Source organism: Papio anubis, chromosome X (assembly GCF_008728515.1).
Source record: "Papio anubis isolate 15944 chromosome X, Panubis1.0, whole genome shotgun sequence".
Taxonomy (NCBI): Eukaryota; Metazoa; Chordata; class Mammalia; order Primates; family Cercopithecidae; genus Papio; species Papio anubis.
In genome coordinates, this window is record NC_044996.1 from 19,447,752 (window position 1) to 19,472,993 (window position 25,242).

Here is a 25,242-nt window from a genome sequence, read left to right on the forward strand (position 1 = left end):
CTCCCCACTCTGCAAGCCACTCTCATTTTAAATTTATTTGATTTCAATTTTTACCCACGCTCTCCCCCAAACTTCAAGGGAGACAAATCAAGACCTCTAAGCGGGCTCCTTAAAGGCCCCTCCCCCTAGAAATTTAGGGTTGCAGGGCCTCTCCACGTGTCCACTCAGCTGCCCTTCCACCTTCTCGAAACAGGGCCCCTCGTGGCTCCAACACCCCCAGACTCTACAACGTTAGTAAACACCTTCTCAGGGGGGAGTAGGTAAAGTTCATCTGCTGTGGCCTCGAGTAACACAGAGACTGGTCAGAAGTCAAGAAACTAGGTGATCAAAGACCATGTACAACCAGAAGCAGTGAGAACACAGCTTCCATTTGTAATGGTTGTATCAGGGGAAGGATTTATTGATCCACACCATTTTCTTGGATTTTCTATCCTTCCCAGGGTGCAAAGGTGGGTTGATTGTATGGCGTGTTGGCAAAGGCCAGGTCCACCCTGGTGTGGTTTGTGTCAGTGTCCACAGCCACTCTGTCAGATCCACATCGTTTCTATGATTCCCAAGCTGTCTACTGAGTAAAACGCTCAGCACAGATTTAGAGGCCAGGCTGGGTCTCAAGTATTCGTCCGCCTTTCTCCTGATGCTCCGTGCAGATGTGCTGGGACCGACTTCAGAGTGTGCCTGAGCCATGACTGCTTGACTCCACAGATGGCTTCAGGAAGACAGCACAGAAGAGAGACCTGTGAAAGTTGATGGAATCTAGAATTACCTGAAGGAGAAGCATCAAGTAGCCCCCAAAGCCTCTCTGCACTTCTCCTCTCTAACCCACACGATCATAAAAGTCAGCTTTGTGGCAACTTGTGATTTTTAAATGCCAGGTATATAATTTCTTTGAGTTCCACATATGCATGAGTATATTTCTAGAATCTCTTTTTTGGTCCATGGACATGTCTATCAATTCCTGCTTCATTCACTAATACTACAGAGTAAGTTTTGAGTCCAGAATGACAAGCTACCCCTGTTGCATAATCCTTCACATTTTTTGGCAATATAATTTCATCTGATCTTCCAGTTACACACACATACTCAAAATTCTGCTACAGGCTATGATTAGGATTGTACTGGATATATTGATTTTATTAGAGGCGAATTGATGCCATTGCAAAAATTGATCTTCCTCTTAAGAAAAATGTAGTATTTTATTTTTTTTAATTTTTTAATTTTATTTTTTAAAATTTATTTATTATTATTATAATTTTAAGTTGTAGGGTACATAAAGAACGGCAGGTTTGTTACATATGTATACTTGTGCCATGTTGGTGTGCTGCACCCATCAACTCTGTCATTTTACATCAGGTATAACTCCCAATCCAATCCCTCCCTCCCTCCCCTCCCCATGATAGGGCCCCGTGTGTGATGTCTCTTCCTGAGTTCAAGGATCTCATTGTTCAGTTCCCACCTATGAGTGAGAACATGTGGTGTTTGGTTTTCTGTTCTGTGATAGTTTGCTAAGAATGATGGTTTCCAGCTGCATCCATGTCCCTACAAAGGACACAAACTCATCCTTTTATGGCTGCATAGTGACTCCATGGTGTATAGCGGCAAAGCACATTTTCTTGATCCAATCTGTCACTGATGGACATTTCAGTTGATTCCAAGTCTCTTTGCTATTGTGAATAGTGCTGCAATAAACATACGTGTGCATGAAGACAAATGTAGTATTTTAAAATATCATGTGTATATTCAAACTGAAGGCTCATAAAAAGTGGCATGTGTGTTTTCCTTATATTTCATTATTTTTCCAGGTATTTCATAATATTTGCAACCAATGTAAATAGGATAGCTTAAATCTATGATATTCCCTATTTATTGGAAGACTGCAAATTTTTAATATATTTATGTATTCATTTATTTTTATTGTAGAGATGGGGTCTCCTTATGTAGCCCAGGCTGGTCTTGAGCTCCTGGGCTCAAGCACTCCACTCCCCTCAGCCTTCCAAAGTGCCTATAAAGGCAAGAGCCGCTGTGTCTGACCTAGTGTGCAAAGTTTTTATACATTTAACTTTTATCAATCAGCCTCTCCTGGCCTATTTTCTAGGTGATTGCCTTGGATTTTTAGGATGTCAAAGTTCCTTAAGAGAAAGATAGTTTTCTACTTTCTTTGTTAATAAAATACACCAATAAGTTATCTTCCCTCTCCAAATTGTTCAAGACAATGAATATGGCCTCAGGGTCTTTACATGGTTCTATGTGGCCAGGAGAAAACCTGGAGGACCGAGCCTGCCTTACCTGCCACTCAAGAAAGGGTGTGTGTGACCTGGGTCACTTTAAAAACAAAAATTAAAAACGTGCTATCTATAGAAAGGGAATGTAGCTCCAGTTCAATGAAAATTTTCATAAACGGTGAGTATTGACCTATTTAAGGAACAGTCAGTGCCAAAAAGATTCTGACATTGACTTACATATTTAGACTCTGGCTCTGCAGAGCTACATCTCATCTTTGCATCTACAGGGCTGCTTATGGCAATCGCCATGACCGTCTGCCTTAGGGGCTTTTTGTCTTACAGTTGGAGCAGGCTGGATATGACCCGAGGCCAACTGCAGGTCTTGAACTCCTGGGCTCATGTAATACACTCCCCTCAGCCTTCCAAAGTGCTGGGATTATAGGTGAGAGCCACTGTGCCTGACCTAGTATGCAAAGTTTTTATGCATTTAAGTTCTGTCAATCAGCCTCTCCTGGTCTATTTCCTAGGTGATTGACTTGGATTTCTAGGATGTCAGCTCCTTAAAAGAAAGAGTTTTCCACTTTCTTTGTTAATAAACTACACCAATAAGTTATCTTCCCTCTCCAAATTGTTTAGAACACTGAACATGGCCTCAGGGTCTTTACATGGTTCTATGGGGACTGGGAGAAAACCTGGAGGAGTGAGCCTTCCTTCCCTGCCACTCAAGGAAGGGAGTGTGTGACCTGGGTCACTTTACAGTAACATCAATTTCCTTAGTTCTTACATAAGACTGACTGGGCAGCCAGTGAGGAGGCAAGCCACATCTCATAATAGTCATTTTAGTTCCTCATGGGAACCACACTACAAAAAACACAAAGCGCTGTCCTCACGGTTATCCCTCTGACAGCCTGGAAAATCCATGTCCTGCATCTAGACGATACCCACGTGGGTCACACTGTAATGGTAACAATATAGTCATTCTAGATCAGAGACTTGGAAGGGAATATGTCTCAAGGAACTGGTCCAGTTTTAGCATAAGATTTTCCAAAGCATTAAAAGCCCACCTGCATCCCAGATCCACACAATAAAGGTGTGAAGCTCCACTGCACTGAGCTTTGAGAGGGTTTAGATAAGTGTGGGAGACACAGCAATGTTTAATTGAAGTGTTCAATTTCTGCAACGAAACACTCCATTTACATATATTGCGTATTATAGAAGGAGTACTTGCAGAGTCATGACCAAGGATGGATGCAAGATTGAGAAGCAAGTAGGAAATTTGACCTGGAACTAGTTCCTGGATTGGAACATGGCGGACAGAGTTGCTGATCACTACCCAGGGGACAAGGCAAGATGCAATGGGTGCTGTTTATTTACACAAAGGAGAAATTTTAATGGATTTTATACGAGCCAGGGACAAGCTCTGAGGCCAGGATAGTTGAGGCAAGTTCTGTCTAGGAAGGAGACATGCATATGGCACCCGGCCACAGGATATACTCACCTCCTCTCCCAGCAACTTCCACTCACCTTATTCAGGCGTGAATGAGAAGGAAACCAGGGATGGTGGCCAGTGTTTGAATCTGCACTAGGTTCTGAAGGCAATTGTGAGTCACCATAGTAACTATGACCTCACTTGGTACAATCAGGCCCTGGGACTCAAGGAAAGGGAGAGAGTGCCAAGCTGTTGCTGTTCACCCTCTGGTCCAGATCTTTTCTTCAAAAGAAACCTGAGTGGTCTCACAGGTAAAATACCCTGATATACCAAGATCATAGAGCATCCTTTTGTGCCGTTAACTAACTAACCTACCAGATAAACCCCAACCCTATTTGGTAATGGGGGGAGTTTATCAGAGAGTCATTTGTTCAAATTGATACAGAGACACTATAGAGCAGTGGGTAAAAGCAGAGGCTTCAGACACAGGCTTTCTCAGTTCCAACCTCACCTCTCTGTCACTTGGGCAAGGTTTTTAATCTCTCATGAGAGGTCAAAATAGAGAACACTGTTTTGAATTTGTGCTAGATTCAAATGAAATGCAGAACAGGGTTTTGGCGGATGAGTCAGGGCCAGGCATCAGAGGTGAGTACAATCTTTAAGCCACTGTGATTACGTTCCCAGGATGGAAAATCAGCAGGATGGATCTTAGAAACAGAAACTAGGTAGCACTTGAGAATGTCCAGTTTATTTCCTACACAGGGGTTTGGAGTAAGATTCATACCTGCTTCACCAGTGATTTTCAAAGGAGGCAAATCCTATTTGAAGCTAAAGTCACGTAAAGAGATTTGGAATGAGGAAACAAATTATCGCAGCCTGCAAGTTGTAGAATGAAGAACTGCAAATGTAAAGTACTGAACTCTGTTATGGATAGATTTACCAAAGAGAATTACTCTGTACAACATGAATAATGTAGTTCAGAAGGAAGCCCATATTCCAGGTACAGGGAAAACTCAGAAGTGAGAAGAAGACAGCTCTGAAAAAAAGCAACATAAAATCCAGTTAACATTAGTGTGGGTATAAGAATTACAACGACACTTGAGCTATAAGGTAGTGTTTTGTGTACAATCTAACAAGCCTGTGTGTGACAGGTAATGATCAGAGTGATGCAACAGTGTGCCCTTAGTGTCCCGGGTCCCATCAGGCTGATGCACAAACCCATGTGTAAGACAGATTGAAGAAACAATATGGTTGGTGCTTCCTGTGACTACTGCTGGTAGCAGTGTGTGTGTGTGTGTGTGTGTGTGTGTGTGTGTGTGTGTGTGTGGTTTTGTGCCAGTGAGGAAGAGGTTGTCGGGTCCACTTGATTACCTAGAATGCATCGTCTTTTTCAGGCTTCCTCGGTTGCGCTGTTTTACTGAGGTTGTGTGGAGTCAACAAGTCATGGATAAAGAACTCCCGAAAGGCAGCCCCAGAGAGACCACACTGAACATCAAGAAATCAGACAAATCCTTCAAACGCAAGAAGCCCACCAAAAATGTGCTGATCTTTTTAATCAACAGACAACTGGGCAGGCACAGAAGTGACATCGACCTGTCAAGGTGGCTGTGGATGCTGTCATAAAGCAACTCCAGGGTAGACATGGCCTTGGACAAAAAGTCATGTGGCTTATGTGCTGAGGCCTGCCCAGAATTTTGAGAAATTAAATATAATTAGAACAATAAACTCTCCTCCCACGTTTGAGCCATTAAAACAGAGTCTGTCATTTCACTCCTTTAGGTTGGATGTGTGTTTGCTGACAGGGTGTTCTTGGGTTACACTGGGAGGGGCCTCTGTTCATCCTAACACGCTGTGCAGGAGTGCTCAGACACAGGAGAGAGGGTGAGATCATGCTGCACACCAGATCTCCCCCATCATCAGTCTGAAAAACACTGCGAAGTCGAAGTGATGTAGTACTTGGCATTCAAGGACCAAAGACTCTAATCCCTAGCCATTTTGGAGAGACAGCCCTGGTGTTCCCCTCTAAAACCCAATGCTTGCCCTAGTGAAAAGACATTGTTTAAGAGCAGACCAAGAGTTGGGCTGGGGCTTTGGGATATGTTTTAACACCGCCAATATCACATCCACAGAGCCTTCCAGAGGCAACCGCTCTGCTCTTTGTCCCCAGGAAAGTATAGAATGCTCTGGTCGCTTTTTTTGTGGCATGTCAAACAAACCTTCTCAGGCTACAGCCAAATAGAATTCATTTGACTGAAGTGAAGCCACCTGATAGGACAACAACACACATGATGAGATGGCTCCCGTTGAAGAAGCTCTGTCCCCAAGCAATGTGCTGAGCAAGTCATATACTCATTGTGAGAAACCTGAAATGGGAACTATGTGGGCAATTGGTCACTGACAAGTGAGAGTTAAAGCTGAAGAGGGGACAGGGAGAGCAAAGAGGTCAGAGCCATGGTGAACATGGGCAAGCCTAAGTGAGGAGTAAGATGAAATTTACATAAGGTGAACCATTAAAGCCATCACAAATTCCAGGCATTTCTCTAGTCCTTTCACGTGAGATGCAAAATAAGCCTGCAAGCAGTCCTCTGTCCCCTCTTTCTCTCCTCCCCAATTCCCTGTGTTCTCACAATCTGTCCAGCATTCCCCAGAGCCCCTTCCTGTGTCCCCTCCCCCACCACATCTAAGGGGCTGTTACTCTCTCTCCCCTTAGCCAGGTCTCTTCCAGACTTTTTATATGGTAGAAAATTAAAATGCTCTATGTCCTTTTCACCATCCTCTTTGTCTCTGTCACTTTCTCTGTCCCTGCACTGATGCAGCATTGCCAAAAAGGAGCCACCAGCCTCTCCTCAGAGGATGCAGCTGGCTGTAGGATGGAGAGGAGAGGTTAGAGGCTGCCAGGTAGAAGGGCCTCCTGGGTGCACTTTTGTGGGGAATGCTGCCTGGACACTCCTGTGTTGGTGACTGTTTACCTGCAGTCCAGCATCATACAGTGGCTGTGAGGTGGAGAAGAGGTGGGGAATGGAGGCTGAAAGAACAGCAGGCAGGGCAAGAAGGAGCCAAACCCACAGGAGCAGAGGCTGACAGCAGCCAACCTCCTACACTCCATGGCCACATAACAGAAGAGACAGAATTTGGGATACAGAGTTACAAGTGAATAAATTTCACCATCATACTGAGTGAGAAAACAAGTAGCACAGAATTATGTACCAAAGAGAAACTCAACTGTGCCAAGCAGTACTTGGATATATACATAGACAGTAAAGTTACCCAGACTAGAGCAGCAGCACATTCAAGTGGAACTCTGTCCAGTTTCCGACTTGGCTAATGCCCCCAAAACAACTGGTACCAACTATTTCCCATCTTGCAAAGAGTTGCCTAACAATGGCGGCCTGGTAAAGAAGGCAATCACAAACAATCATGTGAACTCTGACCACTCACCCACCTGTGGATGGCTATTCACACTGGAATTCTGGGTGGGTTGGAGACCAGAGAGGCACGCTCCCCAGGGATTGGATGGTGTTCTGAGTTTAAACGAGGAAAACTTCCTACACTTCAAATTTACTGGAAGATTGGGGCTACTCAGTGTTCACCTAGAGAACTTGACTTTTGTTTCCAGAAGTGAAACTCACAAGTAAGAAATTCAGAAGGAAAGTGGCTGTAGAAGAGGGAGAGAACATTTGGCCAAAATTCCTCTGAAGAGGTTTTTCTCAGATCTTAGTGGCGGCCAAATGTAACCTTCTCGGGACGGGGAAGCTGGTGGAAATCTGGATGCAGCTGACTTACAGGAATCTGAGGCTGAGTGGAGACCATGCACACAGTGTCAGGAGACACTCTACTACTCTTTCATTTCTAGCTGCTGCCTCTCATTGCTCAAATCACTAACCAGACAGCCGGGAAGCCAAGGTGATGCGGTCCATGGTATCAGACTTCTGGAACACACAGCCCTGCAGAGAAGCATATATCTAGTTGGACAAACTGAGAAGAATCAAATCAATTCACCACTTTTTTCTACTTCCATCACCCACTGTTGCTTTAATCAGAGGAATAAAACCCTTGCCCAACACATGGTAGCATCCACAGTGTTGTGGGCCATCTTATCATAACAGATGAGGTCGATTTGATTATAATACCATGTGGAACCTAAGTTGTAACTCTAATGGTTACAAGAAAGTTTCCTACACATTCACATTGACTGGGTGAAAGAAAAGTCACCTTGGCAGGGCATAGAGGAAGATGGCACAATAGAAACCTACGCTACTCATCCCATCTCCCTTCACTGGAACATCAGATTTTAACAACTATCTGCACACAAAAAACACTGCCACAAGAACCAAGAATTAGGTGAGCAATCACATCACCTGGTTTTAACTTAATATCACTGGAAGAGGCATTGCACAGGGCAAGAGAGGTAGTCTGGAACCGCCAATGCTACCCCTCCTCCATTCACCAGCATGGAGAGTCTGTGCACTTTGGGGAGGGAGAGTGCAGCAAGTGGGAGACTTACCTTGAACTCAACGCTGCCCTATCGCAGCTGAAAACAAATCCATGCAGGGTGCGGCCAGTGCCCACACACAGGTGTGGGGTGCATTTTGACCAGCCCAAGCCAGGAGAATCGCCCTTCCCATCAGTTGAAACTTGAGCTTCTTCTCAAGCCTCGCCACTGTGGGCAAAAGCGCTCTAGAGTCCTATGTAAACTTGTAAGGCGGTCTAGGACACAAGGACTGCAGTTTCTAGGGAACTCCTAGTGCTGGGCTGGGCTTACAGCCAGTGAACTCAGGTGGCACGTGACCTAGGGAGACAGCAGCTGACATGACTAATGGAGTCCATGTGCCATCCCTCCTCCAACCCCTGGTAGTACAGCTCACAGCAATTAAAATGTCCCCTTACTTCTGCTTAAGGAGAGGAGAGTGAACAAAGGTAGTCCTTTATAGCAGTGTAAAAATGGATTAACACAGTAAAGGGGACATTATCTTGCATCTTTGATACCAGCTGAATCACATTTCTAGATACACACTAGGCCAGAAGGGAGCCCATTGCCTTGAAGGAAAGGACCCAGTCCTGGCAGGACCTATCACCTGCTGACTAAAGAGCCCTTGGGCACTGAATAACACCCAGCGAGATGCAGGGAGTAAGCCATGGGCCTTGGGCTCTGAGACGTGCTGACTTCAGGGATGACCCAGCATTCTCCCACCTATGGTGAAGGACTCCTTCCATTTGAAACAAGAAGAGCAACAAGCAGGCTGTTGGGGTCCTCGAGTCCAGGTCTCAGCTCTTAGACAGCATTTCTGGACCTGCCCTGGGCCATAGGGGAACCCACTGCCCTGCAGGGTGAGCCCCAGGCCTGGCAGCATTCACTACAAGCTGATGAAAGAGCTCTTGGGCTTTAAGTGAACATTGGTGATGGCCTGGTAGAACTCCCCATGGACCAGTGGTGATGGTGGCCACAGGGGGAGATTCCTATACCTGTGCAAAGGGGAGGGAAGAGTGGGAAAACTGTATTGTAGTTGGAGTGCCAGCTTAGCTGCAGTCGAACAGAACAAAAGGTAAATTGCGAAGGTTTTTTTACTCTAATCCCTGGCTCCCAGACTGCATCTCTGGACACACCCAGGACCTGGGGGAACTCCCTGCCTTGAAGGGAATGACCCTGGGCAAGGCCTACTGCTGTGATGGCCTCAGGTCAGGCCCAGTACAGTCCCAGTGGTGGTAGCCACAGAGGACTTTCATCACCACACGCCAGTGTCAGGTGCTCAACACAAAGCACACTACTCCATTTGTATGGCATCTGTTTCTGGAGGTGGGGAAGTATATACCCAGTAATGGGATTTCTGGGTCAAATGGTAATTCTAGTTCTAGATCCTTGAGGAATTGCCACACTGTCTTCCACAATGGTTGAACCAATTTACGCTCCCACCAACAGCGTAAAAGTGTTTCTATTTCTCCACATCCTCTCCAGCACCTGTTGTTTCCTGACTTTTTAATGATTGCCATTCTAACTGGTGTGAGATGGTATCTCATGGTGGTTTTGATTTGCATTTCTCTGATGACCAGTGATGATGAGCTTTTTTTTCATGTGTCTGTTGGCTGCATAGATGTCTTCTTTTGCGAAGTGTCTATTCATATCTTTTGCCCACTTTTTCATGAGGTTGTTTGGTTTTTTTCTTGCAAATTTGTTAGAGTTCTTTGTAGATTCTGGATATTAGCCCTTTGTCAGATGAGTAGATTGCAAAAATTTTCTCCCATTCTGTAGGTTGCCTGTTCACTCTGATGGTAGTTTCTTTTGCTGTGCGGAAGCTCTCTAGTTTAATTAAATACCATTTGTCTATTTTGGCTTTTGTTGCCATTGCTTTTGGTGTTTTAGTCATGAAGTCCTTGCCCATGCCTATATCCTGAATGTTATTGCCTAGGTTTCCTTCTAGGGTTTTTATGGTTTTAGGTCTAACATTTAAGTCTTTAATCCATCTTGAATTAGTTTTTGTATAAGGGGTAAGGAAGGGATCCAGTTTCAGCTTTCTACATATGGCTAGCCAGTTTTCCCAGCACCATTTATTAAATAGGAAATCCTTTCCTCATTTCTTGTTTTTGTCAGGTTTGTCAAGGATCAGATGGTTGTAGATGTGTGGCATTATTTCTGAGGCCTCTGTTCTGTTCCATTGGTCTATATTTCTGTTTTGGTACCAGTACCATGTTGTTTTGGGTACTGTAGCCTTGTAGTATAGTTCGAAGTCAGGTAGCGTGATGCCTCCAGCTTTGTTCTTTTTGCTTATGATTGTCTTGGCAATGCGGGCTCTTTTTTGCTTCCATGTGAACTTTAAAGTAGTTTTTTCCAATTCTGTGAAGAAAGTCATTGGTAGCTTGATGGGGATGGCATTGAATCTATAAATTGCTTTGGGCAGTATGGTCATTTTCACAAAACTGATTATTCCTATCCATGAGCATGGAATATTCTTCCATTTGTTTGTGTCCTCTTTTATTTCGTTGAGCCGTGGTTTGTAGTTCTCCTTGAAGAGGTCCTTCACATCCCTTGTAAGTTGGATTCCTGGGTATTTTATTCTCTTTGTAGCAATTGTGAATGGGAGTTCACTCATGATTTGGCTCTCTGTTTGTCTGTTAATGGTGTATAGGAATGCTTGTGAGTTTCGCACATTGATTTTGTATCCTGAGACTGCGGAAGTTGCTATCAGCTTAAGGAGATTTTGGGCTGAGACAGTGGGGTTTTCTAAATATACAATCATGTCATGCACAAACAGGGACAATTTGACTTCCTCATTTCCTAATTGAATACCCTTTATTTCTTTCTCCTGCCTGATGGCCCTGGCCAGAATTTCCAACACTATGTTGAATAGGAGTGGTGAGAGAGGGGGTCCTTGTCTTGTGCCAGTTTTCAAAGGGAATGCTTCCAGCTTTTGCCCATTCAGTATGATATCGGCTATGGGTTTGTCATAAGTAGCTCTTATTATTTTGAGATAAGTTCCATCAATGCCTAGTTTATTGAGAGTTTTTAGCATGAAGCACTGTTGAATTTTGTTGAAGGCCTTTTCTGCATCTATTGAGATAATCATGTGCTTTTTATTGTTGGTTCTGTTTATGTGATCGATTACGTTTATTGGTTTGCATATGTTGAGCCAGCCTTGCATCCCAGGGATGAAGCCAACTTCATCTTGGTGGATAAGCTTTTTGATGTGCTGCTGGATTCTGTTTGGCCTCATAAAATGAGTTAGGGAGGATTCCTTCCTTCTCTATCAATGGAATAGTTTTAGAAGGAATGGTACCAGCTCCACTTTGTACCTCTGGTAGAATTCGGCTGTGAATCCGTCTGGTCCTGGACTTTTTATGGTTGGTAGCTATTAATTATTGCTTCATTTTAGAGCCTGCTATTGGTCTATTCAGAGATTCAACTTCTTCCTGGTTTGGTCTTGGGAGAGTGTATGTGTCCAGGAATTTATCCATTTCTCCTAGATTTTCTAGTTTATTTGCATAGAGCTGTTTATAGTGTTCTCTGATGGTAGTTTGTATTTCTGTGGAGTCGGTGGTGATACCCTCTTTATCATTTTTTATTGCATCTATTTGATTCTTCTCTCTTTTCTTCTTTATTAGTCTTGCTAGTGGTCTATCAATTTTGTTGATCTTTTCCAAAAACCAGTCCCTGGATTCATTGATTTTTTTGAAGAGTTTTTTGTGTCTCTATCTCTTTCAGTTCTGCTCTGATCTTGGTTATTTCTTGCCTTCTGCTAGCATTTGAATTTTTTGCTGTTCCTTCTCTAGTTCTTTTAATTGTGATGTTAGGGTGTCAATTTTAGATCTTTCCTGCTTTTTCTTGTGGGCATTTAGTGCTATAAATTTCCCTCTACACGCTGCTTTAAACGTGTCCCAGAGATTCTGGTACATTGTGTCTTTGTTCTCACTGGTTTCAAAGAACATCTTTATTTCTGCCCTCATTTCGTTATTTATCCAGTAGTCATTCAGGAGCAAGTTGTTCAGTTTCCATGTAGTTGTGTGGTGTTGAGTGAGTTTCTTAATTCTGAGTTCTAATTTGATTACACTGTGGTCTGAGAGACTGTTGTGATTTCTGTTCTTTTACATTTGCTGAGGAGTTCTTTACTTCCAATTATGTGGTCAATTTTAGAATAAGTGTGATGTGGTATTGAAAAGAATATATATTCTGTTGATTTGGGGTGGAGACTTCTGTAGATGTCTGTTAGGTCTGCTTGTTGCAGAGCTGAGTTCAGGTTCTGGATATCCTTGTTAACCTACTTTCTTGTTTATCTGTCTACTATTGACAGTGGGGTGTTAAATTCTCCCATTATTATTGTGTGGAAGTCTAAGTCTCTTTGTAGGTCTCTAAGGACTTGCTTTATGAATCTGGGTGCTCCTGTATTGGGTGAATATATATTTAGGATAGTTAGCTCTTAGTTCTTCTTGTTGAATTGATCCCTTTACCATTATGTAATGGCCTTCTTTATCTCTTTTGATGTCTGTTGGTTTAAAGTCTGTTTTATCAGAGACTAGGGTTGCAACTCTGCTTTTTTTTTGTTTTCCATTTGCTTGGTAGATCTTCCTCCATCTCTTTATTTTGAGCCTATGTGTGTGTCTTTGCACATGAGATAGGTCTCCTGTATACAGCACACTGATGGGTCTTGACTCTTTATCCAATTTGCCAGTCTGTGTCTTTTAATTGGGCTTTCAGCTTATTTACATTTAAGGTTAATATTATTATGTGTGAATTTGATCCTGTTATTATGATGTTCGCTGGTTATTTTTTGCCCATTAATTGATGCAGTTTCTTCATAGCATCGATGGTCTTTACAATTTGGCATGTTTTTGCAGTGGCTGGTACCAGTTATTTCTTTCCATGTTTAGTGCTTCCTTCAGGAGCTCTTGTAAGGCAGGCCTGGCAGTGACAAAATCTCTCAGCATTTGCTTATCTGTAAAGGATTTTATTTCTCCTTCACTTACGAAGCTTAGTTTGGCTGGATATGAAATTCTTGGTTGAAGGCTGGGCATGGTGACTCACGCCTGTAACACCAGCACCTTGGGAGGCTGAGGCAGGCGGATCACAAGGTCAGGAGATCAAGACCATCCTGGCTAACATGGTGAAACCCCATCTCTACTAAAAAAATACAAAAAATTAGCTGGGCATGGTGGCGGGTGCCTGTAGTCCCAGCTACTTGGGAGGCTGAGGCAGGAGAATGGCATGAACCCGGGAGGTGGAGCTTGGAGCTTGCAGTGAGCCGAGATCACACCACTGCACTCCAGCCTGGGTGACAGAGCAAGACTCCATCTCAAAAAAATAAAATAAAATAAAATAAAAAATAAAAAAAGAAAAAGAAAAGAAAAGAAATTCTGGGTTGAAAATTCTTTCCTTTAGGAATGTTGAATGTTGGCCCCCACTCTCTTCTGGCTTGTAGGGTTTCTTCTGAGAGATCTGCTGTTAGTCTGATGGGCTTCCCTTTGTGGTTAACTCGACCTTTCTCTCTGGTTGCCCTTAACACTTTTTCCTTCACTTCAACCTTGGTCAATCTGACAATTATGTGTCTTGGGGTTGCTCTTCTCCAGGAGTATCTTTGTGATGTTCTCTGTATTTCCTGAATTTGAATGTTGGCCTGCCTTGCTAGGTTGAGGAAGTTCTCCTGGATAATATCCTGAAGAGTGTTTTCCAACTTGGTTCCATTCTCTCCATCACTTTCAGGTACACCAATCAGATGTAGATTTGGTCTTTTCACATAGTCCCATATTTCTTGGAGGCTTTGTTCATTTCTTTTTACTCTTTTTTCTCTAACCTTGTCTTCTTACTTTATTTCATTAATTTCTTCTTCAATCACTGATACCCTTTCTTCCACTTGATCAAATTGGCTATTGAAGCTTGTGCATGTGTCATGAAGTTCTTGTGCCATGGTTTTCAGCTCCATCAGGTCATTTAAGGTCTTCTCTATGTTGTTTATCCTAGTTAGCCATTCATCTAATCTTTTTTCAAGGTTTTTAGCTTCCTTGTGATGGGTTCAAACATCCTCCTTTAGCTCGGAGAAGTTTGTTATTACTGACCTTCTGAAGCCTACTTTTGTCAACTCATCAAAATCATTCTCCATCCAGCTTTGTTCCATTGCTGGCAAGGAGCTGTGATCTTTTGGAGGAGAAGAGGTGCTCTGATTTTTAGAGTTTTCAGCTTTTCTGCTCTGGTTTCTCCCCATCTTTGTGGTTTTATCTACCTTTGGTCTTTGATATTGGTGACCTACAGATGGGATTTTGTTGTAGATGACCTTTATGTTAATGTTGTTGCTATTCCTTTCTGTTTGTTAGTTTTCCTTCTGACAGTCAGGTCCCTCAGCTGCAGGTCTGTTGGAGTTTGCTGGAGTTCCACTCCAGACCCTGTTTAGGTGGGTATCACCAGCAGAGGCTGCAGAACAGCAAATATTGCAGAACAGCAAATATTGCTGCCTGATCCTTCCTTTGGAAGCTTCATCCCAGAGGGGCAGCCACATACATGAGGTGCCTGTCAGCCCCTACTGGGAGGTGTCTCCCAGTTGGGCTACACAGGGGTCAGGGACCCACTTGAGGAGGCAGTTGGTCCATTCTCAGAGCTCAAATGCCGTGTTGAGAGAACCACTGCTCTCTTCAGAGCTGTCAGACAGGGATGTTTAAGTCCGCAGAAGTTGTCTGCTGCCTTTTGTTCAGCTATGCCCTGCCCACAGGGGTGGAATCTAGAGGCAGTAGGCCTTGTTGAGCTGTGGTGGGATCCTCCCAGTTTGAGCTTCCCCCGTGCTTTGTTTACCTACTCAAGCCTCAGCAATGGCAGACGCCCCTCCCCTAGCCAGGCTGCCACCTCACAGATCGACCTCAGACTGCTGCGCTAGCAGTGAGCAAGGCTCGGTGGGCGTGGGACCCACCAAGCCAGGCATGGGAGAGAATCACTTTGTCTACCAGTTGCTAAGACCTTGGGAAAAGCACAGTATTTGGGCAGGGAGTGTCCCTTTTTTCCAGGTAGTCTGTCACGGCTTCCCTTGGCTAGGAAAGGGAAATTCTCTGACCCCTTGTGCTTTCTGGGTGAGGTGACACCCCACCCTGCTTCAGCTCACCCTCCGTGGGCTGCACCCACTGTCCAACCAGTCCCAATGAGATGAAACAGGTATCTCAGTTGGAAATGCAGAAATCACCCATCTTCTGAGTCGATCATGCTCGGAGCTGCAGATCGGAGCTGTTCCTATTTGGCCATGTTGGAACACCCCTTCAGAGATCTTATCTAAGACCACCAAAGTGGTTCCTCTATGAGTCTTCATCCCTTCAAATTCCTTAGAATGCTGTGTTAGTCCATTTTCACACTGCTATAAAGAGCTACCTGAGACTGAGCAATTTATGAAGAAAAGAGGATTAATTGGCTCACAGTTCTTCAGGCTTAACTGGAAACATGACTTGGAGACCTCAGGAAACTTACACTCATAGCAGAAGGGGAAGCAAGCATATCTTACCATGGTGAAGCAGGAGAGACAGACAGCGAAGGAGGGAGGGCCACACATTTTTAAACCATCAGATCTCATAAGAACTCACTATCATGAGAACAGCAGGGGCAAAATCCTCCCCCATGATCCAATCACCTCCCACAAGGCCCCTCCTTCAACATGTAGCTATTACAATTCAACATGAGATGTGGGTGGGGCCACAGAGCCAAACCATAATAAATGCCTTCCCCAGAAGGACAAGGACAAACAAGCCCAGACTGCATAGACTACAATGAATACCTAACTTTGTAATGCCAAGACACAGATGAACATCTACAAACATCAATACCATCCAGAAAAACAAGACCTAAACAAATGAACTTAAGAAGGCAACAGGGACCAATTCATGAGAAACAGAGACATGTGACATTTCAGACAAAGAATTGAACATTAGCAGTTTTGAGAAAAAGAAATTCAAAATAACACAGAGAAGGAATTCAGAATTCTAGCACATAAATTTCACAAAAAGATTGAAATAATTTAAAAAGAATGAAGCAGAAATTCTAGAGTTGAAAAATGTAAATGACATCATGAAGAATGCATCAGTCTCTTAATAGCAAAATTTATCAAGCAGAAGAAATAATTAATGAACTTGAAGATAGGCTGTTTGAAAATACATAATCAGAGGAGACAAAAGAAAAAAGAATAAAAAACTGTGAAGGATGCCTGCAGGATCTAGAAAATAGCCTCAGAAGAGCAAATCTAAGAGTTATTTGCCTTAGGCTGAGAGCAGGGGCTCACACCTGTAATCCCAGCACTTTGGGAGGCCAAGGAGGGGAATTCACGAGGTCAGAAGTTTGAGATCAGCCTGGCCAAAATGACGAAACCCCATCTGTACTAAAAACACAAAAATTAGCCAGGTGTGGTGGCACATGCCTGTAGTCCTAGCTACTTGGGAGGCTGAGGCAAAAGAATCACTTGAACCCGAGAGGCAGAGGTTGCAGTGAGCTGAGATCACACCATTACACTCTAGCCTGGGCAACAAGAGCAAAACTTTGTCTCAAAAAAAAAAAGAGTTATTGGCCTTAAGGAGGATGTAGAAAGAGAGATAGGGGCAGAAAGTTTATTTAAAGGGGTAATATCAGAGAATTTCTCAAAGGCAGAGAAGAATGTCAACATTCAAGTACAAGAAGGCTATAGAACACCAAGCAGATTTAACCCAAAGAATACTACCTCAAGGCATTTAATAATCAAACCCTCAGAGGTCAAAGATAAAGAAGGAATCCTAAACACAGCAAGAGAAAAGAAACAAATAACGTACAATGGAGCTCCAATACATCTGGAAGCAGACTTTTTGATGGAAACCTTATAGGCCAGGAGACAGTGGCATGACATATTTAAAGTGGTAAAGGAAATAAAGTTTTACCCTAGAATAAAAGTACATAAGGCAAAACTATCCTTTAAGCATGAAGAAGAAATAAAGACCTTCCCAGACAAACAAAAGCTCAGAGACTTCATAAACACCAGACCTCTACTACAGGAAATACTAAAGGGAGTTCTTCAATCTGAAAGGAAATGATGGTAATGAGCAGGAAGAAAACATCAATAGGTACAAAACTCACTGGTATTAGTAAGCTCACAGAAAAACACAGAATACTGTAGCACTGTAATTGTGGTATGTAAACTACAGTTGACATAAGTAGAAAGACTAAATGATAAATGAAAGAAAATAATAAATGCAGCAACTTTTCAAGACAGAGACAGTAGAGTAAGACATAACAAGAAACAATAAAAACTTAAAAAGCAGAGGGATGAAGTTAAAGTGTTGAATTATTATTAGTTTTCTTTTTGCATGCTTGCTTGTTTGTTTATGCAATCAGTATTAAGTTCTCATCAGTTCAAAATATTGGGTTATAAGATAGTATTTTTGAGCCTCATGGTAACCTCAAATCAAAAAAACATATAACACATACACAAAAATAAAAAGCAATACATTGAAACATACACCAGAGAAAATCACCTTCACTAAGAGGAAGACAGGAAGGAAAGAAAGAAGGAAGAGAAGACCACAAAATAACCGGAAAACAAATATCAAAATGTCAGAAGTAAGTTCCTATTTATCAATAATAACAGTGAATGTAAATTGGCTAAACTCTTCAATCAAAAGACACAGAGTAGCTGAATGAATGAAAAAACAAGACCCAATCATCTGTTGCCTACAAGAAACATACTTCACTCATAAATATATACACAGACTGAAAATAAAAAGATGTGAAAAGATATTCCATGCCAATGGAAGCCCAAAAAGAACAAGAGTAGCTATACTTGTATTGGACAAAATAGGTTTCAGGGAAAACACTATAAAAAGAGACAAGGAATGTCATTATGTAATGATAAAGGGATCAATTCAGCAAGAGCATATAAGGATTGTAAATATATATGCACTCAACACTGGAGCACCCAGGTATATAAGGCAAATATTATTATAAATAAAGAAATATATAGACCCCAATACAATTATAGCTGGAGACTTCAGCATCCCAACTTCAGCACTGGACAGATCTCCCAGACCAAAAATCAACAAAGAAACATCAAAGCTAATCTGCACTATAGAACAAATGGACTTAATAGATATTTACAGAACATTTCATCCAATGGCTGCAGAATACAGTCTTTTCCTCGGCACATAGATCATTCTCAAGGATAGGTCACAAAACAAGTCTTAAAACAATCAGAAACATTGAAATAATATCAAGCATCTTTTCTGACCACAATGGAATAAAACTGGAAATCAACAAGAAGATGGATTTTTGAAATTATATAAACACAAGGAAATTTTTTTTTTTTTAATTTATTTATTATTATTATACTGTAAGTTGTAGGGTACATGTGCATAACGTGCAGGTTTGTTACATATGTATACTTGTGCCTTGTTGGTGTGCTGCACCCATCAACTCGTCATTTACATCAGGTATAACTCCCAATGCAATCCCTCCCCCCTCCCCCCTCCCCATGATAGGCCCCGGTGTGTGATGTTCCCCTTCCCGAGTCCAAGTGATCTCATTGTTCAGTTCCCACCTATGAGTGAGAACATGCGGTGTTTGGTTTTCTGTTCTTGTGATAGTTTGCTAAGAATGATGGATTCCAGCTGCATCCATGTCCCTACAAAGGACACAAACTCATCCTTTTTGATGGCTGCATAGTATTCCATGGTGTATATGTGCCACATTTTCTTAATCCAATCTGTCACTGATGGACATTTGGGTTGATTCCAAGTCTTTGCTATTGTGAATAGTGCTGCAATAAACATACGTGTGCATGTGTCTTTATAGCAGCATAATTTATAATCCTTTGGGTATATCCCCAGTAATGGGATGGCTGGGTCATATGGTACATCTAGTTCTAGATCCTTGAGGAATCGCCATACTGTTTTCCATAATGGTTGAACTAGTTTACAATCCCACCAACAGTGTAAAAGTGTTCCTATTTCTCCACATCCTCTCCAGCACCTGTTGTTTCCTGACTTTTTAATGATCGCCATTCTAACTGGTGTGAGATGGTATCTCATTGTGGTTTTGATTTGCATTTCTCTGATGGCCAGTGATGATGAGCATTTTTTCATGTGTTTGTTGGCTGTATGAATGTCTTCTTTTGAGAAATGTCTATTCATATCCTTTGCCCACTTTTTGATGGGGTTGTTTGTTTTTTTCTTGTAAATTTGTTTGAGTTCTTTGTAGGTTCTGGATATTAGCCCTTTGTCAGATGAGTAGATTGCAAAAATTTTCTCCCATTCTGTAGGTTGCCTGTTCACTCTGATGGTAGTTTCTTTTGCTGTGCAGAATTGGAAAAAACTGCTTTAAAGTTCATATGGAACCAAAAAAGAGCCCGCATCTCCAAGACAATCCTAAGTCAAAAGAACAAAGCTGGAGGCATCACGCTACCTGACTTCAAACTATACTACAAGGCTACAGTAACCAAAACAGCATGGTACTGGTACCAAAACAGAGATATAGACCAATGGAACAGAACAGAGTCCTCAGAAATAATACCACACATCTACAGCCATCTGATCTTTGACAAACCTGAGAGAAACAAGAAATGGGGAAAGGATTCCCTATTTAATAAATGGTGCTGGGAAAATTGGCTAGCCATAAGTAGAAAGCTGAAACTGGATCCTTTCCTTACTCCTTATACGAAAATTAATTCAAGATGGATTAGAGACTTAAATGTTAGACCTAATACCATAAAAATCCTAGAGGAAAACCTAGGTAGTACCATTCAGGACATAGGCATGGGCAAAGACTTCATGTCTAAAACACCAAAAGCAACGGCAGCAAAAGCTAAAATTGACAAATGGGATCTAATTAAACACAAGGAAATTAAACAGCATGTCCCTGAATGACCAGTGGGTCAATGAAAGAATAAATAAGGAAATTGAAAAATTTCTTGAAACAAATTATAGTGGAAGCCCAACATACCAAAACATATGGGATACAGCAAAATCAGTACCAAGAGGGAAGTTTACAGCTCTAAGTGCCCATGTCAAAAAAGAAGAAAAATTTTGAATAAATAACCTAATGATGCATCTTAAAGAACTATAGCATTGTTATTTTGTATCTGTATTTTGCTTTGGACAGTGTGGTCATTTGGGGATGAACAGTACCCCCAAACGTGTAACATCTGACCCCAAATACCACCAGTTGCAACTCATTATTGATTTCTAACGTGTGTTATGATAAAAAAAACTAATAATTTCACTCAAAAAAACTCATTCTAATGCAAATTACTAAAAATATTCGTTGTTAATCAGATATAAATATAGCTGAAACCCTTACAGCAGTCCCTCTGAAGGAAGGGGCATCTGAATGGAATGGGCATTGATAAGTCCTGTAAAGTCAAATGCCCTTGAGGGCAATTGGCTAAACCTGCAGTGTGGCTTAAACCAGTCATCTGCAAATTAGAGCATGTGGGCCAAACCCAGTCTGCTGCCTGCTTTTTGTAAAAGGAAGCGTGCATAGTCTTTTTAAATGAAGTAAACATGAATATGCCATTATTGTGGAATAAAAATAATTCATTTATCTTTAAGAGCTAGGAAAGAATGGTTATAATACATAAATAGGAAATCATCTCTGAATACATTCTGTTGTCTATTCCTTTACAAAAGAAAGAAATAAAATTGGTGGGGTATTCTGTCCCCTAATTTGTAATGATTGTATATAGAAAAATTTACTCTTAGTTTTAATTGAATGAAAAGTCTAGAAGTCATGCACAGACACAAAGCTATAAAGACAAAAAAAAAAAAAAAATTCACTCCACACAAACCGAGTGGATTAAATAGATTACAATAGTGTATTTATTTCCTTTAAGGCAGTTGCTGAATACTTGTCTTAAAACATAAATGATATGACAAGATGTGGCAGAACTTATCTTTCAAATAGCATACTGTGTAAACCAGCTTCCTCTATTGTGTTATTCCTCTTCTTCCATGATGTTTCTTCCTTCTCTAACCCGTTACAGTTGTAACCTCTGTAACCCTTGACTGAAGCTGGTGGTTTGCTATGTTTACTTAATCCATCATATTTGTTTCTTCTAACTCCTTCATAACTTCATAATGTTAATTCAGTATCATACTTCCGTAAGTAACATATTTTAAAATGACATGCTGCATACTTGGGAGTCCGAGGCAGAAGGATTGCTTGAGCCCAGGAATTTTGAACCCAGGAATTTGAGGAATTTGAGAGGAGCCTAGAGAGCATAGCTAGACCCCATTTCAAAACAATGCCATCTATACAAACAGTGGAATAGTCATCCAAAATATTGTGTATAGATGGCATTATGTATAGATGGCACAATGTGTATATATGTGTATATACACTTCTTTCTCTTGCCTGATTTCTCTTGCCTTGATTTCTCTTGCCTGATATATATACATGTATATACATATTAATATATGCTTTTATTAATAGAATATATATAATTCTGTTATTAATTTTCCACATGAGGATTATGCAGGCCAGGCAGGGCTTGGCCGTTGCCCACCTATATGTTTAAAATAAACAAATATGTGAGGGCTTCAGTCCTATCATATATTTAGTCTCAATTGGACTGGAAATCTCCAAACAATGTGCTCTTTTTTATATTCGCCAAGTACTTATCAGGTTTTTGCAAAGTAGTATGCAAGATATTGTTGAATAAGGGGAGGGGAGTAGATATACAAAATTAGAAAGTACAATTCTTATATAAGCATCTTATATTCCCTATTGTTGAAAGACAAACTACAAATAAATTTAGCAGAGTTTATTTGAGCAAAGAAATGATTCATAAATCAGGCAGCACTCTAAACCAGTAAAGGTTCACAGAGCTCCACTCAGTAGTGTGGAGAAACAGTATTTATAGACAGAAAAAGGAAATGACACACAGAAATATCCTGACTTGTTATAGCTTCACGTTTGCCTTATTTGGATATATTTTGACGATTTGCAGCCTGCAATTGGCTGCAAGCCTGGTTAGTGTGATTTGCCAAGACTCACTACTTCTTATAAGAATATATTTTCAAGTTAGGTTGTAATTTGTTTACATATTAAGTTAGGTTACAGTTTGCTATATATGAAGGCAGCTTCATGACAGATTTGATTTAATTTAACAGTGTGTGTGTGCACGTGCGTGTGTGTGTAAAATAACAAAATACTAGCAAAACAAATCCCACAGCACATCAAAAAACTAACTCACCACAATTAAGTAGGATTTATCCCTGGGATGCAAGATTGGCTCAACATACGTAAATCAATAAATGTGATTCACCACATTAACAGAACTAAAAACAAAAACCACATGATCATCTCAATAGATGCAGAAAAGACTTTTGATAGAATTCAACATCACTTCATGTTAAAAACCCTAGACTTGGCATTGAAGGAACATACCTGAAAACAACAAGAGTTATCTATGACAAACCCACAGCCAACATCATACTGAATGGGCAAAAGCCGGAGGCATTCTCCTTGAAAACCAGAACAAGACCAGGATGCCCTCTCTCACCACTCCTATTCAACATAGTACTAGAAGTCCCAGCCAGAGAAATCAGGCAAGAGAAAGAAATAAAAGGCAGCCAAATATGAAAAGACAAAGTTAAACTATCTCTCTTAGCAGATGATAGGATTCTATACCTAGAGAACCCCATAGTCTCTGCTTAAGAGCTTCTTGATCTCATAAACAACTTCAGCAAAGTTTCAGGATACAAAATCAATGTACAGAAATCACTAGCATTCCTACACACCAACAACATACAAGCCTAAAGCCAAATCAAGAATGTAATCCCATTCACAATATCCACAAAAAGAATAAAATACCTAGGAATACAGCTAATCAAGGAGGTGAAAGACATCTAAAATGCGAGTTACAAGACACAAAGAAATCAGAGATGCCACAAACAAATGGAAAATGTTCTGTGCTCATGGATCAGAAGACTCAATATTGTTCAAATAGCCATACCACCCAATAAAATTTACAGATTTAATGTTATTCCTACCAAACTACCCACGACACTCTTCACAGAATTGAAAAAACTATTTTAAAATTTATATGGATGTAAAAAAAGAGCCTTAATATCCAAGGCAATCCTAAGCAAAAAAAACAAAACTTGAGGCATCAAATTACCTGACTTCAAACTACACTATAAGGTTAAAGTAACCAAAATAGCATAGTACTGGTACAAAAACAGACACATAGACCAACAGAATAGGATAGAGTACCCAGAAATAAAGCCATATTTCTACAACCATCTGATCTTCAACAAAGTGGACAAAAACAAGCAGTGGAGAAAGGACTATCTCTTCAATAAACAATGCTGGGATACCTGCCCATCAAAGGAACATCCATGTGGTGTATACATACACAATAGAATACTATTTGGCCATAACAAGGGTAAAAGCCTGTCATTTGCAAAAACGTGGATGAAGCTACCGAACAATATGTAAGTGAAATAAGTCAGGCACAGAAAGGCAAATACTGTATGATCTCATTCATATATGGAATCTAAAAATGTTTATCACATAGCAATGTAGAGTAGAATGGTGGTTACCAGACACTTGGGTGGTTAGAGGGGAGGGAGGGATGAAGAGATGTTAGTCAAAGGATATATAATTACAGTTATATAAGAAGAATTCTGAACACTTAAAATGTTCAGAATAAGCAAAAGACATAATATCAGTATGTTGAAGAGATATAGGCACTCCCATGATCATTCCAGCACTATTCACAATAGCCAAGATATGGAATCCTAAATGTCCATCAATGGATGAATGGATAAAGAAAATTCAGTATATATGCACACACACACAAACACACACACACAGTAATACTATTTATCCATAAAAAAGAAGGAAACTCTATCATTTGCAACAACGTGAATGAATCTAGAGGACATTGTTAGTGAAATAAGCCAGGCACAGAAAGACAAAACATTGCATGTTCTCATTCATACGTGGGAGCTAAAAAGTCAATCTCATGGAGGTAGAGAGTAGAATAGTGGTTACCAGAGGCTGGGAAAGGTAAGGGGGAGGGAAAGAAGAGAGGTTAGTTAATAGGTACAAAAATACAGTTAGGTAAAAGGAATAAGTTCTAGTGGTCAATAGCACTAGTAGGGTGACTATAGTTATCAATACTTTATTGTGTATTTCAAAATAGCTACAAGAGAAGAATTGGAATGTTTTCAACGCAAAGAAATAATCAGTGTTTGAGGTTATGAATATCCCAATTACTCTGATGTAGTCTGTTCTCACATTGCTATACAAAAAATACCTAAGACTGGGTAATTTCTAAGGAAAAGAGGTTTAATTGGCTCACGGTTCTTCAGGCTGCACAGGAAGCATGATGCTGACATCCGCTTGGCTTCTAGAAAGGCCTCAGGAAACTTACAATCATGGTGGAAGGTGAAGGGGGAGCAGACATGTCACATGGCCAGAGTGGAAGCAAGAGATAGAGGAGGTGCCATACACTTTTAAATGACCAGGTCTCACAAGAACTCACTCACGATCGTGAGGACAGTACCAAGGGGAGAGTACTAAACCACTCATGAGAAATCCACCCCATGATCCTATCACCTCCCACCAGCCCCATCTCTAACATTAATGATACAATTTTACATGATATTTGGGCGGGGAAATACATCCAAACTATATCATCGAATTTGATCATTAAACATTGTATGCATGTATCAAAATATCATATATATCCCATAAATACATATAATTATTATATGTTAATAAAAAAGAAATAAAATGAAGTCTGTGTTCTTAAATAATATGTTATTATGTCACCATTAATTTTTAAACTACCTGAAATGGATGAAAATGTTGTTAGAAAATTTACAACTACTGGATATTTGCAATTTATTTAATAAATGCTACTGAATAGTAATGCCTCAGATTGAAACATTTAGATGATTATTATGTTGTACGACTAATTTTGCATTGCCTTTGGTAGATTCTTTTCTGGACTTTGTGAATTTACATGTGGCAGTATATGAAAATGCATGACAACATAAACTTTTTAAATCAAACTTTGAAGAGGAATGGAGATATTAACTAAAATTTGGGGGAGACAAGAAGAGATCCTATCACATGTCACACAGTTATGCTTTCTAAAAATCTCTCTAGTTTTCCAA

At 40.9% G+C, this 25,242-nt stretch overlaps 2 protein-coding genes and 1 long non-coding RNA gene across 3 annotated transcripts in view; 2 read left to right on the forward strand and 1 right to left on the reverse strand.

Moving 5' to 3' along the window:
- LOC100999222 (small integral membrane protein 10-like protein 2A) overlaps positions 1 to 25,242 on the forward strand; it is a 134,853-nt gene that overhangs the window by 25,291 nt on the left and 84,320 nt on the right. The window lies entirely within an intron of this gene.
- Positions 24 to 3,811, reverse strand: LOC103880911. Its single transcript, XR_642195.4, has 2 exons — positions 3,718 to 3,811; positions 24 to 734 (listed from the first exon to the last, which is right to left on the reverse strand). It is a non-coding gene; the product is annotated as an uncharacterized LOC103880911 (long non-coding RNA).
- Positions 3,856 to 5,401, forward strand: ETDB (embryonic testis differentiation homolog B). Its single transcript, XM_031660789.1, has 2 exons — positions 3,856 to 3,959; positions 5,043 to 5,401. Exon 2 carries the CDS (start codon positions 5,092 to 5,094, stop codon positions 5,269 to 5,271), a length of 180 nt encoding a protein of 59 aa, XP_031516649.1. The 5' UTR covers positions 3,856 to 3,959; positions 5,043 to 5,091; the 3' UTR covers positions 5,272 to 5,401.

What these genes read in the sequence shown, in the direction of transcription:
- ETDB (XM_031660789.1), top strand. Translation starts at nt 5,092, where the DNA reads ATGGATAAAGAACTCCCGAAAGGCAGCCCCAGAGAGACCACACTGAAC.